Genomic DNA, 13,387 nt, shown 5'->3' with positions numbered 1-13,387 from the left:
ATCTGAGCTGATGATACGTATGCCGAAACTTGACAAATTAACGCAGTTAAACATATAAATGTACATTTGCGTATGCCTAGAGCATACACATTATGCTGAACTGTCAAGATCCATTTTAAAATTTTGACCCCTTAGTAGCTATTTTTCCAGCTAAAAACTAAATTTTATTCCATAGATCAGAATATCTTATATATAAAGTTTCAAGTCTATAGATCAAAAATTGACAGTAGTTTGGCAGAAACCATTCCATGATCAAAATTGTAGTTCCAGATGCAATTATGCACAATGTAGAAAATATGCACAAACTGTGCATGTGCATAATAACGAAATGAAACTAATCATCCAATAAGACAGAAAAAAATGAACAGTGAATTAATAAAAGTTTGTCTTCAAAAAAAAAAAATGTAAATTAGTTATCTTTTTTGAAGCTGCAGGTATATTCATGACTAAGTATGTAACACAGTCACATTCACTTTTAAAACAGAAAAGTGGGCTTTTAATATCAATGTCAGTGCGATAAATAACTTCATGTACAGACAAACAAACAAATACACAACAAATACACACAACATATGCAAAATCAGTAAACATGCAGATTAAAGAAAGAAAATATTTATTTTAATTGTTTGTTTTTTTTAAGAATTTTAAATAAAATGAAAAATGGAAACCCAAATTTAACAAACAAAAACACAATCATGAATTGCAGTTTTCTCAGATGAGGTTAAATTTTGAAAAGTTATCTGAAAACAAGGGAGATAATCATTACTTTGAGAAAACGTTAGCATTTCTTTTAAAATAGGCAGTTCATGTAAAATACGATAAAACCGATTAAAAAAATTAAAAAAAAAAAAACTTTTGATTAACACTACTCAATAACTTATCCTAATTTTGGTGAGGATACTAATTTTTACTTAATGATGTGAACCTTTAGTCTAATAAAACTATGATCTTTTGCATTTTTTAAAAAATTTTGACTAAATTTCAAGTCTAGATTAAAAATTTGTTGAGTATAAGTATATAGGTTGAGAATTATTTTCTTTAAATTGGCATAACCCTAGAAAAATAATCTCTTAAAATTAAAAATATTCATTCTTTCGAGTTTAAATGACCATTTTTTTTATATGATTTAATGTCATCAAGTATCAAACTATTCTTAATATTGTGTAAATTTTTTTTATATGATTTAATGTCATCAAGTATCAAACTATTCTTAATATTGTGTAAAGAGAAGTAAATTTGATTTTTTCACAGAGTTATTTCCCTTACGATAATTCGGCTACAGATTTTTATCCTCGTCCTCCAAAATCAACAGAGATTAGAGCATTCCTGTATTGATCTTGTCTATATTAATTGTAGTGTGATATTAGTTCTATGCAGTTCTAGGAGGTACATCCTCCCAGGCGTTGCCTTCTCTCTTTGAGAAGTGATTAGTTCATTGCTAATCACCTGAGTCGGCCTTAACGGGGAATGCCAACAGGGCTGCCCAGACACTTTTTGCCAGGGTATGTGGACATCTCAATCCCATTTTCTGACTGTGGTTTCTAAGTTCTTGCAGCCAGAGAGAACTAAAAACCTTCCCTACCGCTAATTCAAGTTAGGTATGTGTGTATCCAGATAAAACAGAGGTGTCGATCGCGATCGACTGGTAGATCACAAAGGCATTGAAAAAAATATATCGTGGTAGTAGACGAGGAGGGGGTTTATCAAAACAACAGTTTTGGGTGTTTGGAGAGGTGCTTAAAAAAAAAAAAAAAAAAAAAAAATGTGGTAGTAGGCAGGCAGGCTTGAACCTGTAATGCGAAGGATGAAAAAAAAAAAAAAAAAAGGGTAACATCTTGGTTAATACATCCATGACGCAAGCGGAAGTCAAGAGCATTGAAATTAAGCGTAGTCAATCCAAAGGAGATAGTGATTTGTTAAAATTTTTACAAAAAACACCCCTCCTTGTACAAAACTGCCCAGTTGAGGGTGAGGGAATGAATATTTTTGGCTAATTTTTCAATGTTTGTCATCCGAAGAATCAAGCTTGAAAACTATGCTGATCTCATGAGGATCAGTCTCGTGTGTCAAAAATTTTTTGCAAGACATACATTTTGCCTTTTATATATTAGAAGATGTAAAAGTTGATTTTTATTTTGAGGAATTAGTTAAAAATGTCTTGTATTACAAATCGTCCAGGAAGGACTAAATAAATTTTTAAAAATAAATTGCAGCAATATTTGAATTTCAAAAGTATTCGCACACATGCACACTATTAAAGATGAGGAAGTAGTAGCGACCATAGATATGGGTGCGTTAAAATGATGTTGATGTAGAAATTTCCACATAAGATTAGATTAAGTAGAAAAAAAAAAATTTCCAGAAATTTAATAGAATTTAAGGCGACGTCTTAAAGGTGTATCAATGACAAGAAGTCTTGATTGACATAAAATAGCAAACCTTTACCCATTGGTTGGCAGTTTGAATGGATTCAGATGTCTTTTTAAGAACTTTACTATTCCCTCCCTCTCGCAGTGATGAGAAACTTCTGTGATATGATATATGTAACTCTACAGTCAGCTGTATAAAATAAAAACCAAAGAACAAGAATGTTTTTGTTTTCGGAATTGTAACCACCATTCAAGCCAAACGATTCATTATAGAACGAAAGGAACGAGAAACGAAAGGAACGAGAAATCCGTCACTGTAAGGAGTGGATAACATAAAAATTAAAATCAAAGAACATGGAGTAAGTGAAAAGATGTGTGGATTAAAACATTTTTTTAAATTCATTTACCAGCCTGGGTGCCCGGCATTGCCTGGGTGTTTGGAGACGTGTGTTGAGCAAAAAAAAGAAAATGGTAGCAGGCAGGTTCGAACCCGTGACGCGAAGGCAGAAAAGAAAGTGAAAGAAACCCTGACGTCTTACCGCTACTCCATGATGTGACCGGAAGTTTGGAATGTTAAAATTAGGCAAAGTCAATCCAACAGATACAATGACTTGCAAAAATGACTCGCAAAAAATCGACCCCTCCTTGTAGAAAACTGTCCAGTTAAGGGTGAAGGAACTAATGTTTTTGGCTAATTTTTCAATATTTGTTGTCAGAGACGTTGAGCTTCAAAATGATACCGATCTCGTGAAAATCGGTCACCTCTGTCAAAAGTTTCAAGCATACATACATACATACATTTAAACAAACAGGTGAGATTTATATTATAGATTTATGTTCTTGTTTGTATTTTCTTCATAAAAAGATGAATAAAGGACATTATCAAAAATAGCATGTTTTCTTTTTTGTTTATATTAGTTTTGAATAAATATGGATGGAATTTTTCTTTCTCTTGAAAAATTTTGGTGTTGTTTCATTACTTTTTGGTTTAATCTGTTGAGAAATGAAAATAAACTGAGGGAACATCTTAAAATATTATTGAATTAATTATATTGTTTTGAAATGGGCAGAAACAATTGTATAAATAAGGACGTTATTTAAAAAAAAATTCGGAACACTTATTAAATTAATATATCTATATATATTAATATATACACTATTAAGCAAAGTTTTGTGTGAATATACATATATATATAACATTTTATATGAAAAATTGAAACTTCACTTCTCCATGATCTGCTTGCTTTTTATGGAAACTGTATTTTACCCTGGACAGTTATAATTGCTTTTCTATGGATTACCAATGGATTTTAAACTGACCTATTTTGGATTTTTCTTGTTCTGGATTTTACTGTCTTTCTCATTGGATTTTTATTATATCCTTTTTCTCCCGTTTCTTGCTTTCTTAATCTTATTGAATCCCTATAAAGGGTCTCTGGCTGTTAAATGATTTCCTGATGCAAATATGATTGTTTCCTTTTATTCATTAACTTGCAACCTTTGTGTAGTTTGTAAGTTTCTTCCCTCTGAGGAGAAGAATTGCATTTTTCGAAACTCCATGGAATAATATTTTTCTTTTACTCTTTGTCAAATAATTAAAATTTTGTATACCTTCCCTACAGGTTTATAATTTATTTTTTCTAAATTTGAATAAATTTTCATAAGATTTTTATTTTATATATATATATATATATATATATATATATATATATATTTATTCATAAAGATCCACAGACAAACTGTTTCACTGTATCACAGTCTTTCTGTGCGGCTAGACTAGCACCTATCTCAAGCCAGGGATTGAACCTACAACCATCTAGATAGTCAGCAGCTCTACCTTCCGATCCATAAGATCGGTCCTTGCAAATTACGTCTATTTATATAAACAGTTTAATACCTACTTTTTCAAGTATTAGATTTGTTTATTTACAAAGAGCTTTATGTAATGCTAAGCAAGCAGCAAACACTGTATCATTTATGCCCATTTTCACATTGAATACTAATCCCTATTATTTCATAACTGTACGTCAAACAGATACCATAATACTTAGTTCACTCCATCTTATCATAAACGTTCACACTAAATTATATTCAGAATAAGTCAAAGAGATAAGAAATCTTGATGGAGATCTGAACAAAGCTGAAAGGGAAAAACAGACCAAATATCAAGGTCTCAAACTAGAATCTTAGGGAGATATCAATCATACCAGTTATTATAGGTGCTACAGGGCTTATGAAGAAGAACCTGAAGTCCTACCTAACTAATATTCCTGGTGAACCAAGTGCAAAAGCAAATCCAGACAATTGCACTTAAGGGAGCAACGAGGATACTAAAAAGAGCTCTTGGTTGGTTTCAATAAAAAGCAGGGCAATGTTGGCAGCTGGTTTGGCTGCCTCATACCCAGCATTATTACAATTTTCAGAGAAAGAAAATTTTAAAAAAATAAAAAATAAAACCAAGTTCTGAAAAAAAAAAAAAAAAATGGAACGAACAGATAGAATAAAACAAATATAATATAAATATGTGTGTGCATAAAAGCAGTTGTGTTTGAAGGCTATATCAATGCGGTTCATATTACGTTTAAGTTATTTTAATGCAATTTTCTTACAAATAAATCTACTTTAACCCGTTGACAACCATAAGAGCATTTTACAACGGCGATTTCATTTTTTTAAAAATTTATTCTCCGTTTTTTAATACACCTTTCTTAAAAACATAAATACATTTTCTTCTACACTACCAACATAAATAAAAAAACTCCATAAATGTTTTTTTAATTTGCGTTACAAATAAATAATCAACGCAACAATAAAATGTATTGTTTTACTGTGTATGTTTTCAGCATCCCAATTGTTTTTTTTTTCACGTTTAAATTAAGATATCAAAATTTGAATTTAACTAAGTATTATAGTATCTTCAGTGCACATTTACCTATAAGTATGGCAAACCACTTATAATTCAATGGCGATAAGTTTTTTTTTTTTTTAAATAAAGAATTATAAACAGAACGACTCATAGAAATCTATCTATATTCTTTTTTCATTTTAATATACTTTCATAGAAATGTTTCTCTTATGTCACAAAAAAACTATTCTTTTTACGTTACAAGTGTCACGCTCATACACTAATTCCATAGCTAATATAGCATACTGACCCAATGGGTCACGGGTAGTCTAGTATAATGTGTGTGTGTAAAAGAAGTTGTGTTTGAAGGCTATATCAATGCAGGTCGTAGGAAACAGTGGACACAAGTTAGCATATAAAAGAATAATACCAATATCAGAAGGAATTTTCAATTATATTACATTTATTTGCCAATATAATGTATCGTACGAGAGAGTAAGTGTTAATGTCCCTAATTTTCAAGAGTAGTATCTCTTCTTCAGGGAAGAAAATAAAAAGAAACGTGTTCGGCGAGGTTTTCTTTTGTCAACATTACCATTATTCTTTCATATACTAACTTGTGTCCACAATGTTTCCTACAAACCGCATTGATATAGCCTTCAAACAACTCTTTTCATTCTACGCACAATGCTTCAAGCCGTCTTTCTTAAAAGTGCACGCCTGTGAAACTCTTCAGTTTACTTGTTTCTCACCTGACTACAACCTGGATGTCTTCAAGTCCAACATAAACAAATTCCTGATAAACTGCCCCATTAAGTAAGACACTTTATCAAATCTCCATTACTAACGATTACTACGATATTATCCCATTGACTACTGTACATGCAATAACCCTTATCCCCCGAGTGGCTTCTGGGCCTTGATAAGTGGTGACTCCCATGTAAAAAAAAAAAAAAAGCAAACTACACCATCCTTCTTATATATATTAATGATAGGATGATTCCAATATTTTTCCCTCAATTCCGATACAATTATTGATGATTCTAAATATTTAACAATAGAATTATTTATTCCCGATTACCGTAAAATATACATGTAAAATAAAATATGCAGATATTTTATCAAGCGTAAAAATGCACTTGCGGGAGATGCTCTATAGATTTCAGTTTTAATTCAAAATCTATAAATATTTATTTCATCATTACTACCGGCAGTTTGAGATTTTGCTTTAAACAAAATTAAATAAAAAATTACAAGAATCTTTATTTACATAGAAAGAATCGACACAGATTTTTCTGATTGCCATACCGATTCCCCCAAAACTTCCGATTTTTCTGAAATCCCGATTAATCGTCCCAACACGAATATATCTATGATCCACTAGAGTAGATCCAATATCTCGACTTGAGCTGAAGAATTTTCAATGCCTGGTCATTATACCTAGGCTTTCTCTTAAAAAAATAAGGTTTGGCTGGTTATTTGCTATTCCATTTTGTTTCTTTGTCTGGCCACAGACCTTTTATATACATCATGCAATCCGTCAGTCTTGACGATGACTAGTTGGGATCTCCACGCTTTATCCTTCAGTGTTGACATCGTCCTCTGTGTGTGAAACGTCTGGTCACAGGCACTGAATATGTGGGTGCCAAGGTTGTGCTGTTAATAGAGTCTCAGTTCCAAGGCTTCTCCAATCTTTCTCTATTTCTTTCTTCCCTTTGTGGAAACTGTTCCGTCAGCAACTCCTTTCTTTAGCTTGTTCCTCCCAACTCTCGATATTGATGTTCATCTTCAGGTGCCACTTCGTTACATTTTTATAGCGAAGCTTCAGACCTCCTACCTTGCGGGTTCCATTTTCCAGTTCCCTGTAGAAGATCATCTTTGGGATTCGGTTGTGCCTGATCCTCATAGTTGCATAGTAGCAAGGGTGCTTCCATGCTGTCTAGGTTTGCTCTGAGAACTTCCATGTTTGATACTTAATCACTCCATTTGATCTATACGATCCTTCTCAGATGTCTCTTCTGGACGGCTTTCAGTCTCCGTATGTGTTCTCTATACAGAGTGTAGGTCTCTGCTGAGTACAGTAAGGCTGGCAGGACGACAGCTTTGTAGACTCTGCACTTTGTGTCAGGGTCATTCCAACAGTAATGCCTCCTATTTTTTTTTTATTCAACCTGAATTAATCATAGGAGATTGCAAATTGCATTGTTACGATGACTGAGCTTACGGATTTGTGATCTAAAAGTTTCATATTTCTGTTGTAGATATTGATGATGCGAAACTAAGGAAGCAACTAGTCATGTACGTGTGTCAGAAGCAGAGATTCGTCATTGAATTCCTGGCAAAAGTGTATTGAGAGTGGTGGTGACTATGTAGAAAAATAAATTCTGAAGCACAAAAGATCGCTCATTTTAACAGTACCAACCCCGTTTTTGTAGCTCTTCAACATTGAGTAAAAAAAAAAAAAAAAAAAAGAAAAAAAAAAGGGAGTTTTACTTTTGAAACAACTCTTGTATATGTTTAAAATACAGTGTGCCCAAAATTAAATTCTGCTTACTCATGGAACCATTTATAATTATTTCTGCAATTCAACCACATTTGGTATAAATAAACTTCAGTCTATGTCTGATTTGTCCACCAAGTTTCTGTTCTGAATATCCAACAGTCTTTATTTAATCTTTATTCAATGATATGATTTAGATGTTTATCTCTGTGTTGCAAATACTACTGGATACAATGGTCCTCATTAGTTCAGAAATAATTTGGGGGTTGTTTTTATAAATATCAACTTTGAAATAACTTCCGATATTTGGAAGGGGGTTAGAGTCCTGCTGTGAAGCTCATTCAAGATCTCATCTTTTACTGATGAGACAATCACTAAAGTGTCCTGACATATCAGTAGATGCAATAAAAGACCGTTGTACCTTCATGACTGGAAATTGGTGGACAAGTCAGGCACAAACTGAAATCCATTTGCACTAAATATGGTTGGACTGTAGAAAGAATTATAAATTTTGTTGACATTTTGGGAGTGGTGTCACCCTATATTTACCAAAATAACTGATCAGACATTAAAGATTTTATACGCAGCAAAGATGCACAACCAAAATTATCAATTTTGCATGTCGTATCTAATGGCAATAAAACAAAAACTGTTGGATATTCTTAACTGAAACTCTGTGGACAAGTCAATCATAGATTGAAGTTTATTTGTACCAAATATGGTTGGATTGCTGAAAGGATTGTGAATTTCATCAATAATTCCATGGGTGACATTTTGTACAATGAGGAGACGATCAGTAAAGTGTCCCTCCACGTATTTTTAAAATGCAGAGTAGAAAGTGTCCCTTGGATGTACTTTATACACCGTCGTAACTCCCCTTTCTCTTATTCTGTCCTTTAGTCTTCAGATTTCATGTGCAATATATTAAGGAAGAAGAATTGCTATTATTTGGATCGGAATATATCAGTATAAATAACACTTACAAAGATTTAAAAAAAAAAAAAATTCCAAACATGTAATCTTTGGAATTTTTTGAAGAGCTGCAAAAATGGGGTTGATACTATTAAAATGAGCAACCTTTTGTACTTCAGAATTTTTTTTTCTACAGTCACCACCATTCTCAATACACTTTTGCCAGGATTTAAAAAAAAAAAAAAAAAAAAATTTCCAACGATGATAAAAAAAAATTTCCAACGATGATAAAAAAATTTCCAAAGATGACAAGAAAAAAAAAAAAATTCCAAAGATGACAAAAGAAAAAAAAAAAATTCCAAAGATGACAAAAGAAAAAAAAAAATTCCAAAGATGACAAAAGAAAAAAAAATTCCAAAGATGACAAAAGAAAAAAAAAAAATTCCAAAGATGACAAAAGAAAAAAAAAAAATTCCAAAGATGACAAAAGAAAAAAAAAAAATTCCAAAGATGACAAAAGAAAAAAAAAAAATTCCAAAGATGACAAAAGAAAAAAAAAAAATTCCAAAGATGACAAAAGAAAAAAAAAAAATTCCAAAGATGACAAAAGAAAAAAAAAAAATTCCAAAGATGACAAAAGAAAAAAAAAAAATTCCAAAGATGACAAAAGAAAAAAAAAAAATTCCAAAGATGACAAAAGAAAAATTCCAAAGATGACAAAAAAAAAATTCCAAAGATGACAAAAAAAAAATTCCAAAGATGACAAAAAAAAAAATTCCAAAGATGACAAAAAAAAAATTCCAAAGATGACAAAAAAAAAAATTCCAAAGATGACAAAAAAAAAATTTCCAAAGATGACAAAAAAAAAATTTCCAAAGATGACAAAAAAAAAATTTCCAAAGATGACAAAAAAAAAAAAATTTCCAAAGATGACAAAAAAAAAAAATTTCCAAAGATGACAAAAAAAAAAATTCCAAAGATGACAAAAAAAAAAATTCCAAAGATGACAAAAAAAAAATTCCAAAGATGACAAAAAAAAAAAAAAAAATTCCAAAGATGACAAAAAAAAAAAAAAATTCCAAAGATCAAAAAAGTTATGTCGATTTACCTTTCCAATCTTTTCCGATGCAAACGACAAAATGATTGATAGATAACACAGACGCATGAAGAGACAGACAACAGATGTAAAGCTGAAAAAAAAAAAAAAAAAGCGAAGATGATTAAAGTATTAAGTTATCTTGCTGAAGTCATCTCTACTACATAGGGTCAATATATTTTAATTCTTGCAGATTTCGTATATTTTATCATAGAGTTAATGTTCTATCGATTTTTATCTTTATTGTTTGTAGGTGCGTGTGGTGTTAAATAAAAAAGAAACCGGGGGGGGGGGGGGGATGAAATCCGAAGCCCTGAGGCGAAGTTTGAAAATAAAATCGGCCAGCAAGAATGAGTCAGTGAAAGATGTTTGAAAGTCGTCGAGCGTTACGACGACGATGTAAGGATTGTTATAAGCGAAGTAAGAAAAGAAAACAACGTTTTAATTAAGCAGGGGGGGGGGGTAATCAAAACATTAAAAAAAAAAATCTAACGTAAGGCAAACGAACGTTGAAAACAGAAAAACGAACACGTGAAAAATGGCTTAAATGAGCCTGTTTCAATATTAAAATTTAAAAAAAATCGGTGGAACCAGGATAACAAACGTTACGTGAAAAATGGCTTAAATAATACAGGGTTCAATATTTAAATTTAAAAAAAAAAAAAAAAAACATCTCACACCGCGATTCGAACCCAAAACCTTTAGATAATGAACAAACGCGTTAACCAACTGTGCTAAAGCGACGGAGATGAAGTTTATTTGGTTTTTCAACTATTTAAAGTAAATCAGATCATGACGTCATCTGACGCATGCATAGAATCGGCCATCGTTACGAGAAACCCGTTTTTGTTGAACCCCCCCCCGCCCCTATGGAAAATTGTTGATTTCGGGGTGAAAAAGTAAACGTTTTTGGCCAATTTTTCAATATTTTTCAAGCGAAGGATGGGGCTTCGATATGATACCGAGTTTGTGAATTTTCGTCGCATGTGTCGAAAGTTTTTAGCAGACACACAAACATACATACATACATTTTCGCTTTTATATATATACTAGCAGGGCTACCCGGCGTTGCTCGGGACCGTATAAACAATGAAAAAACAAAAGCAGATATTGAACATATGTTTTATTCTTAGGGGAGAGGAATCTTTCATCTCAAGTTTAAGCGTTACAAACAAACATTTGTCTTTTATATATATAGATAATGACAGATTTTTTTGGGGGCCTCCCTCGAAGATAACTGATCAGTTGACCAACTTCTAGTGGTCCGTTTGACGTGAAATTTCGATATTTGTCATCCGGGTGATGGGGCTTCGATATGATACCAAATTTGTCAAGTTTGGTTCCGTCTTTCAAAAGTTTTAGCGTTACAAACAAACATACATACATACACACAGACGTTTGGCTTTTATATATATAGACTAGCGGGGGGGGGGGGGGGTACCCGGCGTTGTCCGGGTATTTGTAGGTGTGTGTAGGGGGGGGGGGGGGGTAATTAATAATCCTGCTTAAATATTATAAAAAAGATGATGTAAAAAAAAACAAAACCAAAACGAAAAAAAAAAAAAAATGGCATAAATAAACCCGCGTTTGGTAAACTAAAGAATAAGCGAAGTAATAAAAAAAACGTTTGGTCGGGAGGAGGGATTGAACCCGGAAGTGGAAAACAATACCAACTACTTAACGGTCTCGACCACGAGTGCGAGTAATAGATTAGCATGTTAAGTTAAAGCTTATAAAGCTAAAAGAAGTTTGATTGACAGGAAGACGCTATATTAGGTCATCGCACGATCGTTATTTTTAGTTTTGGGGGGGGGTAAATAATAATAAAAAAATGTTTTGGTAGGTGAGTATGAGAATCGAACCCGTACCCTTGAGTTGGAAATTAATGTGTGAAAAAAAAAATAAAACGTGCGATGTTACCATTGGGCCACCGCGACATACAGTGTAGATGTGTTTGAATTTATTTATTTAACTATAACTATAAAAACAGGCGTGCGTAATAAAAGTTAACTTTGCTGCTTCCATTTGACCTAATTACGAAGGTCAAATAGAAGTCACGCAGCGTCAGAGTTTGTTTATCGAAATTTGACTGTCTGATATATAAGATTGATCGAAGCTGATTGCTTCTGGACGTTTTTCACGGCGCAATGCCGCGAACACGTCTGTTTGAGTTCAGTTTCACTTTATTTATACTAAAAAGCCCAATCAACACGCGAGAAGCCAAAATAGCAATAATTTTGTAAAAATCGACGTAAATAAATCTATACGCTACGCGGTTTCCTAATTCCTAGATATTATTATATAGGACCTATATACACAGTTTAAGCGATATTTAACGACCCCGGGAGCGTGTGCTCGAAAACCCTTTTGAAGACATACACAAAATGGTCACACACATTTTGCCTTTTATATATATAGAATATATAAAGTCGACGTAAATAAATCTAGATGCGACGCACTTTCCCAAATCGTACATATTATTATTTAGGACCCATATAAACAATTGTAAGCGATCGTAACGACATCGGAACCGTGTGTGAGAAAAGCCTTTGCCAGATATACACGAAATGGTCACACACATTTTGCCTTTTATATATATATAGATAGATAAAAGCAAAAATGTGCGTATGTATGTATGCCTTTTTCGCCATGATTCTCGGTTGGCTCGCTCCTTAAAACTTTTTATATGCTGTCTAAATAATAATATCTACGACTAAGGAACTCAGGTCACAGCTATCTTTAATTTAACAGACTTTCACAAGCTATTTTTCAGGTATCTTTTGATCGCCGCATAGCGGGGAAAACAGAAACTGGCTTCCAGCGCAAAACTAGGTCAAACATCACGCGACTTAACGTTCTTGCATCTGTTAATTTTGCTTTATAAACGTCAACTTAACACTTATCAATTCATCTATTCCCATAGTTGAGATGGTTAGGTCGCAGGGTTTTTTTTCCATTTCCTTTCCACCTCCGTGGCAAAGGTTTGGGGTTCAAGCCTACCTTTCTATTAAAAGTTTTTTTTTCCCTTTTACACCTCCAAACACCCGGCCAACGTTTTTTTTTTTTTTTTAAACAGGGTTGTTTTGATCTAACCCCCCCCCCCTAACACACACACACACACACACACCTCCAAACACCGGGCACCCGGGCAACGCCGGGTACCCACAGCTAGTATATTATAAAGTTGCAATTTCAAAAATAAAAAATATATCTATATGACCTGGATTCATCTGCTTGAATTGAAACCAAATTCCCCAACTTATGAATATATATAACTTTAGTTCCTTCAGCTATAATTGAAACCGAAACTTATGAAGAATTCTTGATAAAATTATAAAAAAAAAAAATCACTAAGGTGTCATCAGCTAAGATCGAAACCAAGACTTATGAAGAATTCTTGATAAAATTATTTTTTAAAAAATAGATTATTGGAGTGCCATTAGCTATAATCAAAACCGAAACCAAAACTTATGAGGAATTCTTGGTAAAATTATTTATTAAAAAATAGATGACTTAAGTGCCATCAGCTATAATCGAATCCGAAATTTATAAAGAATTCTTGGTTTTATTTTAATTCTTGGAATTATTTGTTACAAGAAATGGCAGTATGATTTGCTTTGTCACTGCTTTCAGTAGTGCTACACCGAAGTTTGGAAGCATATTAT

At 32.6% G+C, this 13,387-nt stretch overlaps 1 protein-coding gene across 16 annotated transcripts in view; it reads right to left on the bottom strand.

Annotated features, from left to right (window-relative positions):
- LOC145246866 (palmitoyltransferase ZDHHC3-like) overlaps positions 1-13,387 on the bottom strand; it is a 170,200-nt gene that overhangs the window by 22,036 nt on the left and 134,777 nt on the right. For all 16 annotated transcript variants that reach the window (XM_080108728.1, XM_080108726.1, XM_080108724.1 and 13 more), the window contains one exon: positions 9,735-9,816. In XM_080108728.1, coding sequence (XP_079964854.1) covers positions 9,735-9,816 — 82 coding nt within the window. The remainder of the gene's footprint in view (positions 1-9,734; positions 9,817-13,387) is intronic.

Source organism: Euprymna scolopes, chromosome 24, assembly GCF_053919585.1.
Source record: "Euprymna scolopes isolate OS-2025 chromosome 24, ASM5391958v1, whole genome shotgun sequence".
NCBI lineage: Eukaryota > Metazoa > Mollusca > Cephalopoda > Sepiida > Sepiolidae > Euprymna > Euprymna scolopes.
Note: the sequence above shows the minus strand (reverse complement) of the source record. Positions and strands in the feature narration are given on the sequence as shown.